Here is a 19,635-nt window from a genome sequence, read left to right as displayed (position 1 = left end):
CAAAAGGTATAGTAAGGGGAATGCATGCCTAATTATCCATATATTGACTGCAGCTAAAATTGTATTTGCACAAAATTGAAAAAGTGAAGAGATCCCCACAGATGAGAATGTGATCAGGAAAATATTAGAATGTGCAGAAATGAATAGACTAGCAATTAAGGAGAAAGAACAAACTGAATATTATATGACAAGGGTCTTATTTTACCAATGGTTAGATAAAAAAAATGGAAGCTAGAAATAGGGAAACAAAAGAAAAAGATTAATGAAATAAAGAAGATATGTTAAGAGAGAGAAGCAAATATTATTATTATTATTATTATCTTTTTAATATAATAGACTTAATGTTAATGTAATGAATATTGTTGTAAATCTTAATTATCATTTTACAAAGATATTTGTACCCACACTGTTTAATTGAAGATGGAATTATTGTATTAAAAAATAATTTAAAAAAAACCCATGATGTATTTGCTCTCTAAACTACTCCATGGTTTGGCTTCTTGAAAATATACTTTTCAGTCTGATGCAACCTGCAAGAAAAATAGGAACTGTTGACTGCCAAATATTCTGTAACACAGAGAAGGAGTACAGGCTATAATATATTTCAGATTTTATTGCACTGCAACTTGTAACACTATACAGGCAGCCTAATCTTTTCTGTCAGCCTAGAGTGCATTTCAAATAAAGGTTTAATTTGATTTTTTTTCTCATTATTTCTTGTTATTTGCCTGAACACTAATTTTCTCTTTATTACCAAAAAGAAGAGAAAAGAAAAGAAATAAAATCAATCTCTCCCCTCCATTCGAAACAGTATAATCATATTAAATTTGGCTCACCGGCGGAGCTAGGTTGAATGACTGACAGTTCTCTAAACTTGTTATTACATACACAAGAGAGGGACTCGTGCTTCATTCACAACAGTTTAATTGTTCATTTGAACACAGCTCTCTGGATATGACACTGGGGATCCCTCTAAAACCTGGCTTAGCAAAGAACTAAGGATTTTCCTTTTTTTAAAGAAAGAGTTTCCAGGCAATCTTATATAAGGTAAAATAACTCTTACATGTTGGCTCAACCTGCATAACTACACCCAGAATAATTTAGATTATTTAATTAGTTAGTTATTAAATCTATTTATTAAAATACTTTGCCACCTATCTTGTCACAGACAACTTTGGGCAGCATACAACATATTGGGGGTGGGGGAGTCTTCTGTGCTACATAATGTAAGATTTATTGCCAGTCCTGTTCCCAAGTGCTCCAGATCAATAATCTACTTTTTATTTCAAATAAATAAATAAATAAATAAATTAGATACCCAAAAGAATGAAGCAACTCTTCATAATATATATGATTTATAAATAAACATGTTTTAATGGCATGTGTGAGGAGTTAGTGAGTCTCAAGATATAGCCACCTCCAAGCAGCTCCAGTCAAATAACGAAATGTGAGAAACGTGACGAAGAGCAATTCACTAATACCTGAATTATAAATCTAAATACAAGTAATCCTTATTTTGCAACTACCTCAGAAAGGAGTTGTTCCATTGCAACCATGATGAAAAGGTACAACCAATCTTACATTTATGAATGTTACAGGTCTGTAAACCTGAAGTAAGATTGTAAGCACAGTTGCGGTTTCACTTAGTGACCGCCATCATTTAAGTTGGTCCCGGTTCTGGTTACTAAATGAGAGCCACTTGTACTTTGCCTGATGCAAATAGATGATTTCTATTCAGTAGTAAACAAAGCTCTTGCACCTTTATTCATGTATAGAATTTTAAAAAAGGGTAAGTAGATGTAACTTTATTATTGTGCAATTACATCTACAAATATTCCAAATATGGCAAAATGAGTACATACAAACAGGATAAAATCTTATGGCAGAAGACCCTCTCAGAGTAACCCAGCATGGTTTGCTAAAGATATATTGAAATATTGCATTTTGCCATTGAAACAATTCCTTCAAAATAACCCATTTAAGTAATACACATTTCTATCTCTAAACTACAGTTGAGTTTAACGTTACCTAAGAATTGGTAGAATTCTGGCTAATTCACCAGTTATGTTTATTATATAGGATATTTCAAAAAACCAGACTTATATACAGAGTAAAATTGTATATAATAATTGTTTGTGAAAACATAGCTTTCTTCATAAATTAACTTAATACATCTAAGAAACAAGCCTTTTGAAGATACCAATTTTTTGTTTTTTTCATTGAAAGTGTCCTCTGGTTAATAAAAACATAAAGTTCAAAGACTAAAAATGTATTTATGTCCTTGACATTTATAAAAAAAATACTAAGAACAAAATTTAAATATATGCTGAAGTTTAAAAGATATTTTAGGTGCATTTTTACGTCTACTGAAATAATCAAAGTTATAAAACTGATAAGTGAATTTTTATTTCCAGCATTAAAAGGTTTCTAATGGATGCTGGCTACCTGAACTTTTATTTTAGACAAATTTTCTTGTGCCATTGAAGGATTCCAAATGCTACCTAAAAAGTAAACATTCAATGTTTGCAATGGATCACATTTTCTTCAACAGTTTCTCAATGTTTGACTTGGAGGTATCAAAAACAAAAACTTTTAAGTGAAGATTCTGATTTATAAATAATTAAAAGAGTTATTGTCCACAGGCATTTTACATTTCTCAACTAATGGTTTCTATGTGACAAGAGCCCCACGTATAGGATTCGGCTTTTAAATATACCAGTTTAAAATAAATATTAAACTTTAAAAAATTCAAATGAATCGGACTGCAATGCTAAAATAAAAACTTCCACTAATTTCTACTCCCTGACTTTCAGAATAAAACCAAAACAATAAGAATCTAGGAAAAAGAGATTCATTACAGATTACCACAAATAGTGGTGGGTTTCCAATTTTTTTTACTATCGGTTTGCTCTCTCTCTCGAGCAACAGAGATGCGCAGAAGCATCCAGGCAGGTGGGTGGAGCCTCCCACCGCCACTGTTCTGACCCCCCTCTGTACGGTGAGTCACGCTGACACAAGGTTACTGTTAGCCACGCTTTATTCACAGTAATTACTCACCAACAAGACTTTGGCAGCAATCCAGACTCCCACAGATAAGAGATACACACAAGAGCTTCTCCAGCTTAGTAAAATGGTTGTGTCCTGCAAAAGGTCTCCTCCCAAAGTCTCTTCTTATATACTCTCTTGGGAGGAGGCCAAATCACAACCACCTGGGCCCGATTATCTTCCATGTCTCTGTAATTGCTGCCTGCGCTTATCTGACTTCTCTGCCTGGCGTCCGGGACAAACTCCCTTTGGCTTTCACCGCTGTCCCATGCCTCAGGCGCCTCCTGGTGGCCAACCAGCTTCTCTGGTCCCTGCTCGGAGTCTGAACCCTGCCCAGGGTCCTCCACATCGTCCAGAGCTGACTCATAGGGTCCCTCACTATCGGAGTCTGTCGGCAGCTCCAACGGCTCCTGCTGGGCCACAACAGCCACCACTATCTGTTCGTCCGATCCGGGCCGAACCAAGAGCAACCCACCTCTGACCACAAAGCATTAATATTATCCTACTATTGATACTATATCTTGTGCTGATGGATAACTTCTCCCAATGGCTTCATGAAGATATGAAAAAGAAGGAAGAAACTGGAGTCCTGAGGCAAAGCAAAGGTCTCAGACCAGGTCACTCAATAGCAATATAGCAATAGCAGTAGACTTATATACCGCTTCATAGGCCTTTCAGGCCTCTCTAAGCGGTTTACAGAGAGTCAGCATATTGCCCCCAACAATCTGGGTCCTCATTTTACCCACCTCGGAAGGATGGAAGGCTGAGTCAACCCTGAGCCGGTGAGATTTGAACCGCTGACCTGCTGATCTAGCAGTAGCCTGCAGTGCTGCTTTTAACCACTGCGCCACCTTGGCTCTTACTCACCCCCAACAGCAACCAGAACAATGGAGAACAGTGTAAAGGTGTCAATCCTTGATAGGCTAAACTAGAAGGATATTGTAATCGACAATATTAAAGGCGTGATCAGAGTGATCAAGAAAAGTTAGGGTGGATGTATCACCTCAGCCCAACCCCACTAGAGGTTATCAGTATGTGACCAAAGCTGTCTCAATTCTATATTTTGGTCTGAAATCTGATTGGAAGGGTTGGGATAATCTGTTTGCTTAGGACGTGGAGGCCAATTACCTTCTCTATAATCTTCCAGAATAGTGTGATGACTCCCCAGGATGCTTCCCCAGATATCTCTCCAGATGTCAGCTCGAAGGAAGATGAACAAGTTCCAGGCATGTCTGGAGAGGAGTTGGTCAATAGCTCCAAGCACCTATATGAAACGGATTTGGCTCAAGCACAGTTGCAGCAGGACAGCCCTGAGGCTTTAGGTGGAACAAATGCAGCCAGTCGGTGATGAGGAAGAGGAACTGCCTTCTGCACCTGATCCAAGAACACATAGGGCAGGGAAAAGGCAGGAGCAGAGAAGGCCAGCCAGCTTATTCGTAAGGAGAAAGCCTCGTCCTTCTCAATGCGCTGCCCCGGAAGCTGGCTCTTTAGCACAGCAGACAGTTTCCTAGCTGTGTGTTTTCTGATCGTTGTGATTCTTGCCTTGCTTTGCTGTGGTGTGCTTTGCCGTGCCTTGACTTGGATTGTGCCCTTGTGAACTCTGGACTTTTCTTGCCTCGTGAACCATCTTGTACAGTATTATGGATTTAATTTTGGTGGGTTTATTTTGATTAGGAAACTTTCAAGTGCTTTGTGGACTCATTGGCCATTGCTTTGTGGACTAGCATTGGTTTGCTTGTGGTGGGACTTAATTGGGACAGTTCTGGGCTTGTGGTGAAGGGAGTTGAGGGGGGATAGTAATACAGCCATTAAACCATGGGGGGGTGCGTGCATGTGTGTGTGTATGTGTGTGCGCAGGATAGCATAAATAGGGGTGGGGACTGGATGAGGAAGGAGTGGAGCACTGGTTCTTTCAGAAACAGTTAGCTTTTAGCTATATTTGCGATTACTTGGAGAAGCATCGTTATCTAATGCAATTACAGCAGTCTTTCTGGATTGCGTGTAAAACTCTGCCATTTAATTTGCCATCTTTGCCTGGACTGTGTTACTTTCCACTTGTAATTTCTTTTCCCTCTGCTTCTTTTACAGGTTTTGCTTTCAGCAAAGGTTTTGTTGTACAGAGCTGCAGAATAATAGAAGAATGCCCTTCTCTGAAGGCACTGAATGTGCCCTTTTCATCATATTTATGATACCAAACTACTTCTTTTCCTTGTAAACATCCCCCAAAAGATAGACGGAGAATCAGAATCAGGGATGTGTTCCTGTCAGTTCTAACCCCTTCTACAGAAGAAGTCCCACAAATCTACAGTGTCATTTAGAACCGGTTTCAGCTCCCTCCCCCCACCCGTCCACACATCATCAAGATGTAGAGCGAGAGGAGGAATTCTGGGAGTCCACAAGTCTTAAAGCTGTCAAGTTTGAACACCCCTGGGGTTTTTTTCTAAAGGTTTGGGGGTGCAAGAGTCTTGTAACTTGACAGCTTTAAGACTTGCGTGGTTCAAGGCCAGAGTTCCTGAGCCAACATTTTGGTTGCTAAGCAAGAGCATTGTTAAGTGAGTTTCACCACACTTTACAAGTTGGACACCCCCCCAATTGGCCGGCAGGCCACTCCCACAAAGCAGGTCACACCTACAGAAGAGGTTCCAAAAAGTTTTGAAACCCACCACTGATCAAAATGATTTCACATGTATAGCTACTTTATCCATTCATGCATACATATTCATCTGCTCATTTAACCTTCTCACTTCCCCCACTCCCCGTCCCCTACCACCATTTCATTATATCATTATCTTTTCTTTTTTTTATAAAAAAAATTTATTATTATTTTTGTTACATAGACAACACATACCCTCAACAATGAAAAGAAACAAAAACAAAAACAAAAAACAAAACAGAAAAAAACCCATCATCACATATAGCATGTCGTTTGGTTACAAGTGTTTTAGCATTTATCATTCTTATACATTTATTATTTCATTTAATAGGTTATAATATACAGTTTGGGTTGCTTTATTTACCATCCCTTCCTCCTGTTATAACACCACCTTATTTTCCCTTTCTTTTCTCCCTTCCTTCCCTCTCTACTTTCTTCCTTCCTGCTCTCCCTTCCCTTCCTTCTTCCTGTACCTTTCTCCTACTCCTGCTCTTCCTCATCCCCTTCCTACCCTCTCTCCTCCTCTTTCTCTCCTTTCCATCCTCCTCTCCTTACCTCTTTCTTTTCACCCTCTCTCCCTTCTCTACTTTCTTCCTTCCTCCTTTCCTTCCCCTTCTTTCTTCCCTTACCTCTCCTTTGCTCCTACTCTTCATCTTTCCCTTCCTACCCTCTCTCCTTCCCTTTCTCTCCCTTCCATCTTCCTTTCCTTTCCCTTTCCTTTCTCCCTCCCTCCCATCTCTACTTTCCTCCTTCCTCCTCTCCTTCCCCTTCCTTCTTCGCATGCCTTTCTCCTACTCCTACTCTTCCTCTTCCCCTTTCTACCCTCTCTCTTCCTCTTTCTCTCCTTTCCATCCTCCTCTCCTTACCTCTTTCTTCTTTCCCCCATCTTCCTTTCATTCTCTCCTCTTTTCTCCCTTTCTTTTTCTACTATTATTGGTGTGTCTATTTTAAATCTCAGTTTATGTTTCCTTGGGATGGTACTTCCGCCAACCCAAATATAATTTAGTATCATTTCTTATTCCCTTACCTTTGCTAATCTATCCTAACTATATTTCCCCCCACAGACACACTTTGTATCTCTCTATTGTATATATACTTATATATTTGATTTTAAAAAAACACAAAAAAAACACAACATACATATGTTATAAAAAAGTATATCAGCTGGTTACAAAAAGTTTTTGTGCATCTCTTCCATTAATTCATATTAATTTGAATGTCTTAACTCAAATATTTACTATATTAACATCATCATACCTCCACTTTTAGTTGATTACAGTTATTTAAACTATACCAAAAATTCAATCCATAATCACATGCTGGCATTTCATTTACTTATTTATAAAATCCTCCATTAACATTAAGTCCTCATATCCTGTTTTAGCTAAACATCCATAATATTTAATATCAAAGATTTCTAATTTCTAATCCTCCATGTATATAATTTATTATCATTCTCCTTTCTTTATTTAGTTATATCCTATATCATAGCATTTTCCCCCTATTAGTTAAGATTTAACGGTATATAGTTTTATTTTATTTTTTTATAATAATTATTATTGTAATTAATAATCTTTATATATAGTCCAAATATATTTCTAACCTTCCCTTCTCATATCCAATTATTACTCATCATAGCAACTCAACATTATATACATTACTATCATTATCAATTATTATTCAACTATACCTATTGCAAATGAATTTAACTAGGTTTAGCTAATTTTGAATTATACTCTTCCATCTATCAGCCTGTATCTCTCAGCCCATTTGCGGAAGATCAGAGGAGATGTTGGAGTAATCTATCCATTATCCGTGTGAATAACATTTAAAACCACCGTCCTAAACCATTAAAAGGATCAAAATCGCCGCTACATTCTTCTGTTCTTTAATTTAAATTAGTTTGAATTTTTAGGCGGTCCGTTCTCTCTAAATAATAAAATATTCTTACCAACTGAAAACACTTTCTCTTTCTTTAGGGCTGCCTGCAGTTTCAATTAGCCTTGTGGCTAATCCGGAAGTCACTGGCAAAGGAGGTTTTTCCAGGGTCCCCAGAGACTTTGCGAACGTCTCTGGGACCACTGGGTCTCCCCCTACCTTTCACTGTCTCTTCGGGACAGCTTGGGTCCAAAAAGGGACCGTCCAGATGCTTCGGAATAGAAGGAGATTCAGGGAGAGCCTGAAAGTCCGTCTTCTCACTGCTAAGCCCCGCCTTCTTTCTTATCATTCTCTTTTCGTTTGGCTTTCAGTCACCATTTATTTTTCGTCCCATCAGAAGAGACTTGCCACCGTTTGAATAGTAAGAGCCAGTTTGGCCTAATCGTTAAAGCACCAGGTAAGAAAGCAGGAGACCATGAGTTCAAGTCCGGCCTTAGTCATGAAAGCCAACTTTGGGCCAGTTACTTTGTGTCAGCCCAACCCATGTCCCAGGGTTGTGGTTGTGGGGAAAATAGAAGACAAAGGAGGATATTTGCTACCTTGAATTATTCATTTAAAAAATAAATAAAGGTGGGATAAAAATGAATAAAATGTTCATGTGATATTTTTTCTAACTTAAAGACCACTAAATTAGTTAGAGTAGGAATTTGTTATCTACTTTAAACTTCAAAGTAAGTTAAATTTGTGTAACGTATTTTATTCAGGCCAAGCTGCTCTAAAACAGGCAATGCAAGGTTTAAAAAGGGAGCAGGGTAATCACATCTAAATCAAGCCCACCCCCCAAACCCTCCACCAAAATTACATTTTAACTTGGATAACTTGCATATTGTGGATGATGCAAAAATGACTGCTGTACCTTAAAACAGAAATGCCACTGAATCTTAGTGAGAAAGACAATGATTCACTGAATATTTTCCTTGCTCGTTTTTGCATACCGTGATTGGTGATCAGCAACTCTTGCTGTTCTCCTTTCGTGTGGTTCTTATCAATGGATCAATCATGAACTACCCAGAATTTGAATTACAGGACCTCTTCAAGCAGAAGACTGCCCTGTGGAAGGTAGGGTACATTAAGTAGTATATTGATGTGCTTACCCTTCTCTGCTGAAGGGAAGCGTCCCACCAGCATTCTTGTTTTTAACTTCCAAGAAAGCCCAGCAAGAAAGAAGAAATGTATTATGCTACCAGGTGAGATTTAGTATGCGCAACTCTGGTCCATTGACAGAATTTTACGACAAAATGAGGGGTTTTTTTGTAATCCTCCCCTGCTTTTTGTAATTTCCCCTGCTGTTGTCTTTTATTCTATACTAGCTGAATACTGGTGCCCACTACGAAACTATGTGACCGGGCTTGGTAAATTGATACTTACAGCTTAAAAATTAATGAGTAGTTACGATCGGCCTCCCCTCTCCCCTTCTCTCCCTCAGGCTTGCCCCACAGAAGCTTATCCTATCTTATCTCCTTCTCTCCCTCAGGGTGGGCCCATTGATCCTCTCCAAACTCCCAGCCCACAGGCCGGATGAATCACACGCTGGCCACGCTCAGGTAGCAGTTAGAACAGAGATCTTTTCAGGTGGGGAGTAGAACGTCTAACTCCTTAGCATCAGAGCGTATTAATAATAATAATAATAATAATAATAATAATAATAATAATAATAATAATAATAATAAAACTCCGCCGTTGCCGGTCCCAAGCCCGGATGAGAAAGGAGGAAGGTTGGGATCAGGTTGGCATCTGGTCCCGTAAAAAAAACCCCCGCCAACCCATACAATATGGTGAAAAAAACGAATAAGAATTCCATACCGCATCGGTCGTCGCGCGGGTTAACAAGGGCCGCGGCGGATGTTGGGGTCCCTGGACATCCGTCGACAAGTGGGCTACAAGTGGACCAGCCAACAAAACGACAAAAATATAGTGCAGATGAAAACCGTGCCATAATGGCCTGTTACTACAACTCAGAGCCAGAAAAAAGAGGATATTTAAAGCGAATGTATGAATTATGGAAACAACAATATCCAGATTCAAATGTTAGTGAACAACGACTAGCAGATCAAAGGCGATTTATTATACGGAATAAAGTGTTTAGTGAAGTTGAACATGAGGAAATTCAGGCAAATTGCAAAACCCAAAAAACAATATCACAAGCGGAAATAACTGATATTCAAGACACAACTAAAGACACTATAGTAGAACTCCCAGAAGAAGCTTTCAGGGAGGAAATAACATCACCACCACTAGAACCAGTTATCACTGAACCAACTGATGAACTAACTCAAAAACAAAAAGAATTGAAGGATAAGATCATGGAGCATTTTCTGCTTAATGAGGAAAGGCAACGTTTACCATCACTAAAAACTGTGCCGAAGAAAATTTTGGCCCCTATCATGAAAATGGTTAATGCAGTGTTTTCAACAATTGAACCGGAATCCATCTTGGAAACAAACCAGTTAATGTACAGCGCAGCTGTAATAGTCACTAATGAACTAGGCATTAAAATTAAAGTACCTAGTCACACAACAGAAAAAGCATCAAAGCCAAAGTGGAAAATCCGTCTAGAACAAAAAATCAAAAAATTAAGGGCAGATGCTAGTAACTTAAAGAACATGCATGAGCAACGGCTTAAAAACAACAAAATCATAGATCGGCTAATCAGAAGATATAGATTGGATACAAGAAACATCAATGAAGCTGTAGAGATTGTAAAACAGCAGATAACAGCAACAGCTAGAAAAATTGAAAGATATGAGGCACGAATCATCCAATATAAACAAAATCAGCAATTTCGATCAGACCAACGGCGTTTTTATCAAAGTCTTAATGTGAATGGTGACACCAAAAGTGAAAAACCAGAAAAGCAGGCCACAGTTGAATTCTGGAAAGAATTGTGGGAAAATGCAAAGGACTACAACAAGGAAGCAAAGTGGATACATGACTTTGAGAAAAGCATTGGCAACAAACAAATGCAAGTATTAGAAATAACAACTGAGATGATCAAAAATCGAGTTAAAAAGGTAAAGAATTGGACATCACCTGGAAAAGACCAATTACATGGTTTCTGGCTCAAATATCTGACCAGTTTACATGCAATATTGGCCAGGCAACTGAATGAAATTTTACAAAAGGGCCAAATTGATGAATGGTTAACAACTGGAAAAACATACTTGATTCAGAAAGATCCAACTAAAGGAGCAACACCTGAAAACTATAGACCAATAACATGCTTACCAACAACCTTCAAATTACTCACAGGCATTATTGCAGATAACATGATGGATTATTTGGAAACAAACAACATCTTGCCAGTAGAGCAAAAAGGCAACAAAAGAAGGAGCAGGGGCACAAAAGATCAGCTTCTAATTGATAAAATGATATTAGAAAATTGTAAGAACAGAAAAACGAACTTGAATATGGTCTGGATTGATTACAAAAAGGCATTTGACTCACTGCCACATAGTTGGATCATAAAATGCTTAGAAACAACTGGCATTAGCAAAAATATTACATCCTTTACTGAAAAGGCAATGAAACAATGGAGAACTGAGTTGGCAGTAGGGAATGAGAGCTACGGAATGGTTAATATCAAGCGAGGAATTTTCCAGGGTGATTCACTTTCACCTCTTCTCTTCATCATCGCAATGATCCCACTATCAGTAATCTTAAAAAAAATGAAATTAGGCTACCAAACAGCCAAAAAAGCTGAAAAAATTTCGCATTTACTATATATGGATGATTTGAAACTCTATGGAAAGTCAGAAATAGAAATCCAATCATTGACAAATACAGTCCGAGTATTCAGCACCGATATTTCAATGCAGTTTGGCATGGAAAAATGCGCCACTGTATCCATAAAAAGGGGCAAAATCACTGCATCTGAGGGAATTGAAATGCCCAATGGCCAACTAATTAAATGCAAAGAAAATGAAGCCTACAAATACTTAGGCATTCTGCAGTTGGATAACATCAAGCATGGAGAAGTAAAAACTATTGTCAGGCGAGAGTACACCAACAGAGTTAGGAAAATTCTGAAATCTAAATTGAATGGTGGAAATACAATCAAGGCCATAAATACCTGGGCAATACCAGTTATAAGATACACAGCTGGCATAGTTAACTGGACACAAGCTGATTTGGACCTTTTGGACCGAAAAACCAGGAAACTAATGACAATGCACTACAGTTTACATCCACGTGGTGATACTGATAGACTGTATCTGCCCCGAAAATCAGGTGGCAGAGGATTATTACAAGTGAAGCAAACAGTTGAAGAAGAAAAACATGCACTGGCTGATTATTTAAAAGACACTCAAGAACATCTATTAATCGAAGTAAAGAACAAAAATCTACTGAAGGCCCAACAGACAAAACAAGAATACAGAAAAGATGTGATAAAATCAAGAATGGAGAGTTGGCAGAACAAAGCACTGCATGGTCAATTTCTGGAAAAAATAAAAGATAAAGTGGACAGTGAACAAACTTGGTTATGGTTAAAAACAGGTACATTAAAGAAAGAAACAGAGTCACTAATCCTGGCTGCGCAAGAACAAGCTATCCGCACAAATGCCATAAAGGCCAAAATCGAAAAATCCTCTGATGATGCCAAATGCAGACTTTGCAAAGAAGTTGATGAAACTGTTGATCACATACTCAGCTGCTGTAAAAAAATCGCGCAGACTGATTATAAATTGCGGCACAATTCAGTAGCACAAATGATCCATTGGAATTTGTGCAAAAATTATAATATTAAAACAGCAACAAACTGGTGGGAACATCAGCCTGAAAAAGTCACCGAAAATCAGATGGTCAAGATCTTGTGGGATTTCCGTATACAAACTGACAAAATACTGGCGCATAATACACCAGACATCACACTGGTTGAGAAAAACAAGGTCACAATCATAGACATCGCAATACCAGGTGATAGCAGGGTCGCCGAGAAGGAACATGAAAAAATCGCAAGATACCAGGACTTAAAAATTGAAATTCAACGACTATGACACAAACCAGCAGTGGTAATTCCAGTGGTAATTGGCACACTGGGTGCTATTCCAAAAGCACTGGAATTACATTTAAAACAGTTAAAAATTGACAAAATCACCATCAGTCAAATGCAAAAAGCCGCACTGCTTGGATCTGCACGCATATTACGAAAATATGTTACGACGTCCTAGGCCCCTGGGTGGGGCCCGACTAGTAACCAATGCCAAATCCGGTGAAACAACTGGCCGCTGTGATACAATTGCATAATAATAAAAGAAAAACTAATGATCTGATGGTCATTTCAAAAAATCCTTTCTTAGCGAGCACCTAGAAGCCAAGAGGAACATATGTGCCAAATTTCAAGTTTGTAGGCTTTGCGGTTCTGGAGATTTCGTGATGTCATGTGAATGGCATTTTGCTTTTATATATATATAGATTCACAACTATTTTAAAGGATAAAGTAGAATAGCTTTAAAACAAACACCTCTGGGGAGCGGAGACTGGATGCCATGACGAGACGACGTGCGATCTCAAAGCTCTGAGATCGCACTCGATACTTTTATTGCTGGGGGGTTCTAATGGACCTAAATCATCCCGAAGAGATGGTGAACAGGAAGATTACATCTTGCTGATCTCGGGGATATCGCAAAATCTCCGAGAAAAGCAGGTTTAAAGTCTTCGTCTGGCAGTAAAAATTCCAGTCTTTTAAGGCTGACAAAGCCAGGGCAATTTGAAGGAAAAGTTTTTCAACTGGTAAGAAACTTTTATTGTTTAAAGAAAAACGGACTGCCTAAAAATTTTTAAAACTAATTTCAATTAAAGAATAGAAGAACTTAGCAGCGATTTTGATCTTTCTAATGGTTTTGGACAGTGGTTATCTTACTTTTTAAATGTTATTCACATGGATTGATTCTAAGTAAACCTTTTCAAATGGATAGATTACTCCAACATTTCTTCTGACTCTCTGTAAGCTGGCTGTAAACTAATTGACTACAATTTGACTGTTTACATCTTGACACTTTTATTGCTTGGCTGTTCTGGCTTAAATTCTGATAAGACTGTACAGCTGTTCCCTTTGTAGTCTGCTTTCACTTGCAAAGGTTTCAGAGATTTTAAGAAAAAATACAACTGCGTATAAACATGGCGTCTCTTCAAGCATCTCTCCAAGCAATACTTTCAGCTTTGAAGAGGGTGTTTGATACAGAGGACAGAATTCAGAGAAAATTGGATTACTTGATGTTTTTGGCAACAAATTGTGAGGATCAAATACAAAATAAGATGGAAAACGGAGATAAAGAATTTGAGCTTGTTGATATTCGTGACAATTGGTTTATTTCTGAGGGAGGAAAGAATAGAATATTTGAAGAGGAGTTAAATGGAGAGAAAATTTACCTCAAAAGACAGGGCATAGAAGGAGAAGAAAATATCAAAGAATTTATGGACTATGAAATACTATTTGCAAAACATTTGATACCACTGCTGAGAATTAAAGACAAGCTGATAAAGGAAACAAAAAGGGGGCATTAAAAAGAGCCGAGGTGGCGCAGTGGTTAAATGCAGCACTGCAGGCTACTTCAGCTGACTGCAGTTCTGCAGTTCAGCTGTTCAAATCTCACCGGCTCAGGGTTGATTCAGCTTTCCATCCTTCCGAGGTGGGTAAAATGAGACCCCGGATTGTTGTTGGGGGCAATATGCTGACTCTGTAAACCGCTTAGAGAGGGCTGAAAGCCCTATGGAGCGGTATATAAGTCTAACTGCTATTGCTATTGCTATTGCGTCAACATTATATGAGAGATACCACAAACAAGAAGGTGCAAAGATTTCTTCATATGGATTCGTTCAAAAAGATGGTTGGAGAATTGGATCCATAAATGGCAGCAGATATAAGACTGTTCTGTTATTGGAGAGATACAGGTTGATAGATGGAAGAGTATAATTCAAAATTAGCTAAACTTAGTTAAATGCATTGGTAATAGGTATAGTTAAATAAAAATTGATAACGATAGTAATGTGTTCTGTCCCCCCTTCTCTGCTTGTTAACAAACGGCAGGCAAACAAACTTAAAAGGAACTTTCTTTATCAGTTCTCGGCTCCGACTGGCTTCGAGCCCAAAAATAACATAAATACAGTCTCTGACCAGATAACAGAATACAAAACAAATCTCTCTTACGGCAACACAAGTTGAACAAAACAAAAGCAAAGCACTTCTTCCAAAGTCTCTACAAATCAGGGTTACAGAAATCAAAGCACTTCTCCAAGTGTATCTTCTTGAATCAGGGTTACAGAAAACAAAGCACTTTTCCAAGTGTATCTTACATAAACCACGATTGATGATCCATCAATGTTGAACAAACCAAGGAACGTTGACTCCTGCAACTAGGGTGTGGCACCATCCGTCCTTTTATCCCCAGAATATCCCCTAACAAGCCCCAGCTACATAATTAAGCTTGCATCCCAAAAAGACTCACAGAAGACTGCTGCTGAGTCACAACAGTAATGTATACAATGTTGAGCTGTTATGATAAGTAATAATTGGATATGAGAAGGGAAGGTTAGAAATATTTTTGGACTATATATAAAGATTATTAATAACAATAATAATTATCATAAAAAACAAAACTATATGCAGTTAAATTTTAACTAATAGGGGGAAAATGCTGTGATATAGGATATAGTTAAATAAAGAAAGGATAATTATAATAAATTATATACATGGAGGATTAGAAAACTTTGGTATTAAATATTATGGATGTTTAGCTAAAACAGGATATGAGGACTTAATGTTAATGGAGGATTTTATAAATAAGTAAATGAAATGCCAGCATGTGGTTATGGATTGAATCTTGGTATACTTAAAGATGAAGGATGTTTAAATAACTGCAGTCAAATAAAAGTGGAGGTATGATGATGTTAATATAGTAAATATTTGAGTTAAGATATTTGAATTAATATGAATTATATTTGATGATGGTGGAAGAGATGCACAAAAGCTTTTTGTAACCAGCTGATATACTTTTTACAATATATGCTTGTTTTGAAAATAAATAAATATATAAAAAAATTATTTAAAAAAAAACACCTTTAATGGCACAGGACCCTGATGCTCATATTTAACATTTTCCTTTCTTGAATTGAAATTGTCTGAATATAACCAGAGTGTCAGAAACACTAGTAAGAGAAACAGACTGAAGCTGATATAAGTTCTGGCAATACAAAAAAGAGCTTTTCTCACAAAGTAGGCACAGATATCAAACTTCTACCCTTTCCTTGGGAAATCAAATGATTTTTTTTCTGCCCAGCAATGTTGTGCTTTTGCCCACTAACTTCAGAGGGAATGCAACAACCCTGATATATGATCTACCTGAAATTCTGATCTTCTAAGAATGAATATCCTGCCTTTAGAAAACAAATGATGGGCATAAAGATCCAATATAATTTGTATATTCTGTTAGACATAATTCCTTTTCTATAACAGTGTTAGAAACTTAGATTAGGATGTTGTAGGTTATTGTCCTGAGCAATAAATCTGTTATTAGCTACTTTATTATCCTAGTAGCAGGAGCCGTGGTGGTGCTGTGGTTGGAGAGCAGTATTACAGACTGATTCTGCCCACTGCCAGGAGTTCAGTCCTAATAGGCTCAAAGTTGACTCAGCCTTCCATGCTTCCATGGTAAAATGAGGAGATAAAATTGTTAGGGGTAATATGCTGACTCTCTAAACAGCTTTGAGAGGGCTGTAAAGCACTATGAAGTGGTGTATAAGTCTAAGGGCTACTGCTATGTACCACTTATCTTGGCTCCAAATCTCACTGATTCTTGGTAAGTTATTGCTTTCTTATGGCCTCAGGTTTTCAATAGGAACAGAATCCTTACCACTACCATCACCACCAGTAACCAATTCATGCTTGTAAACATTGAATTAAAAACATTAACTTTGGGGGGGAGGGATACCATGATTTTTAAAAAATGCATCAAGCAAATAATCGTTAGAAACATTCGAAATGTTGATACCTGCTATTGTCTGTGCCACCGGTTCAGTGACTGCGCTGGGAGCAGTGCTCGGCTGCTGCTGGCTAGAACTAACCTCTGGCTCCGTGCTAACAGAAGGAGACAATGCTACATCGTTGGAAGCTTGATTTGGGCCAGGCTGGAGAAGATCTTCTGAGGCCGACAGCTCTTCTTGCCCAGGAAACTGCAAGGCTGATAAAGGAATGCTGATAGGTTTGCCAGAATTAGAAGTGCTGGCAGGCACCTGGAGGGCCACCTGAGGATTTACAGTCGGGATGTTACCAGGCCTTCTGCTTGAGGAAGGCAGATTGAGTTTGGGAGGTTTCTGGGTCACTGGCCTCGATGTAACATGTGAAGAGGCTGAAACATTCTGTAAATCCAAGTCAGCACTGAGGGAAGGAGATGAGTGAGAACTTAGCTTAGATGCCACAGGATAGGAGGTTCCACCTTTAGGTTTTGACATGTGTGTCAAGGACAATGCAGGGCCATCAATGCCACCAGTGATTTCGGCATTCGCCACGATATAATAATCCTCGGGGAGTTCTTGCTTTATTTTTTTGGCTAAAACATCACTGCTGCTTCCATCAATGACCTCAGACTGAGAGTCCAAATGTAGCGAAGAAGATGGGCCAGATCTTTTAAGGGAATTTATCTGAGATCTTTGATGATGAGGTTCAAAATCGCTATCTTCATCGGTCACCGAAGACTCACAGACCATGTCAAAAAGATTAGATTCATCTTCGTATTCCTCCACTGTTTCATCCAATTCGGAAGGCTCACTGCAGTAGGAGAAATCGCAGGAATCTCTGGTTCTGTTACAGTCCAACTTTGCTTTTCCTGACCTCCCTGGATAGCGTTCCACCGGGCTGACTTGGGGGTCTGAAGGCATGCCGATTATGCTGGGGCTATCCGAGTTGAAACTTCTGTTATCCTGGAAACAAACTCTTTCCTGTGAGCCAGCCCTACAAGTAGCTGTCAGTGGCCAGTGATAGGCATGGCCTGCACTACAGCCCCACATAGCTGTCAGGTTGCCATGGGAACCCTCTGAAAGGAGGTGTTTTAAATTTGGAATGAGGCTGCAAATGGTACCATGACTGTGGGCCCAACTGACCAGCTTGGAAAGGTTTTCGGAAGATGTATGGAGGCAGTCTTCCATGGTGCATCACTTAATAACTTTGTTCCTTGAAAAGGGAAAAAAAGTGCATTAGAACCAAAGTCTGTACTTGAACTAGAATATATATTCCACAAAATACGGTAGTCCTTGACTTACAACAGTTAATTTAGTGACTGTTCAAAGTTACAAAGGAGCTGAAAAAGGTACTTATGACCATTTGTCACACTTACGATCATTGCAATCTCCCCATGATCAAAATTCAGGCACTTGGCAACTGACTCATTTTTCTGACGGCTGCTGTATCCCGGGGTCATGCGACCACTTTCGTCAACTTCTGAAAAATAAACTCAATAGGGGAGCCAGATTCACTTAACAACTGTGTTACTACCTTAACAACTGTAGTGATTCAGTTAACAAATGTGGCAAGAAAGGTTGTAAAATGGGGCAAAACTCACTTAACAAATGTTTCACTTAGCAAAAGAAATTTTGGGCTCAATTGTGGTCGTAAGGACTACCTATATGAATAATTTCATCAATGGAAGATATTTCCCTACTGATTGTGAGGTGAGAGATCCACCTCTAGGCCACTGCACCACTCCAATGATAGCATTCTTATGTGACATATATACATATACATATATACATGCACATACATATACATATACATACACATACACACACACACACATATGTCACATAAGATTGCTATCATTGGAGTGGTGCAGTGGCCTAGAGGTGGATTTCTCACCTCACAATAGCAGTAGACTTATATACCGCTTCATAGGCCTTTCAGGCCTCTCTAAGCGGTTTACAGAGAGTCAGCATATTGCCCCCAACAATCTGGGTCCTCATTTTACCCACCTCGGAAGGATGGAAGGCTGAGTCAACCCTGAGCCGGTGAGATTTGAACCGCTGACCTGCTGATCTAGCAGTAGCCTGCAGTGCTGCATTTAACCACTGCGCCACCTTGGCTCTTAGAAGGTTGTGGGTCAGAAGGCTGTGGGTCAGAAGGTTGTGGGTCAGAAGGCTGTGGGTTCAATCGTAGTAGCAGCAGATATTTCTCTCTGGGAACAATGGGAAAATATCTACAGCGAACTCCGCATTGGCGACAGGAAAGGCATCTGGCCAGTAAACACTCAGCTCCATTCAGTTGCCCCAACTTCACCCTGATGCAAGGGATTACAGGGTCATTAAATGTCCCTCCAAAAATGCTACCATTAGTTCTTTTGAAGGGGGAAGAACTATTGTATGTCTAGGAACTTAGCTTTTTTTATGTCTGAAAAAAACAAAATGAATGAATAATCAAAATAATAATCACCTATATGGAGGGATAATGTAGAAAAGTCACCCTAATAATAATCACATATATGGAGGGATAATGTAGAAAAAATACCCTAATAATAATCATATACAGTATATGGAGAGAAAGTGTGTAGAAAAAGCACCCTAATATCTGCCAGACTAGTCTTTTCCATGCCATAACTGAGATGGATATCTAATTAGTGGAGACAAGTTATTCTTTATAGCGGCACCTCAATTGTTGGGCATTCTGCCTTAGGACAGTAAGCCAGAGCTTTCTTTAATAGTTTTAAGAATTTCTGAGGGCTTAACTGTACTATAACTGACTAGCAACTGTTTTTGGAGGAAGAAATGAACTTCAAATGAAGTCACATTCTCAGTGACTTCAGGAAATGTTTTTCTGCTCCACGTCCATGTTTCTATTTCATGTCTCCTTAAGCATTCCTATCTATTTCACATAGCCTGTTTTACTATCTTGAAAGCTAAGCCCAGCATATCATTGGAAGTTTTAAAGAAATAGAAATGCCCTTTCAACTGAGTCAATGTTTACTATTTCAGAGCTATTCTCATCCCAGATGTTGTAACAGCAAAAAGGTTATATT

At 38.6% G+C, this 19,635-nt stretch overlaps 1 protein-coding gene across 1 annotated transcript in view; it reads right to left on the bottom strand.

Moving 5' to 3' along the window:
* KIAA1958 (KIAA1958 ortholog) overlaps nucleotides 1-19,635 on the bottom strand; it is a 102,753-nt gene that overhangs the window by 24,939 nt on the left and 58,179 nt on the right. The window contains exon 4 of the mRNA XM_087716176.1: nucleotides 16,624-17,801. Coding sequence (XP_087572302.1) covers nucleotides 16,624-17,776 — 1,153 coding nt within the window. The 5' untranslated portion in view covers nucleotides 17,777-17,801. The remainder of the gene's footprint in view (nucleotides 1-16,623; nucleotides 17,802-19,635) is intronic.

This window comes from Thamnophis sirtalis, unplaced genomic scaffold, assembly GCF_051295495.1.
Source record: "Thamnophis sirtalis isolate CommonGarterSnake01/CBP01778 unplaced genomic scaffold, rThaSir2_p1.2 scaffold_5, whole genome shotgun sequence".
In the NCBI taxonomy this organism is placed as follows: Eukaryota; Metazoa; Chordata; class Lepidosauria; order Squamata; family Natricidae; genus Thamnophis; species Thamnophis sirtalis.
Note: the sequence above shows the minus strand (reverse complement) of the source record. Positions and strands in the feature narration are given on the sequence as shown.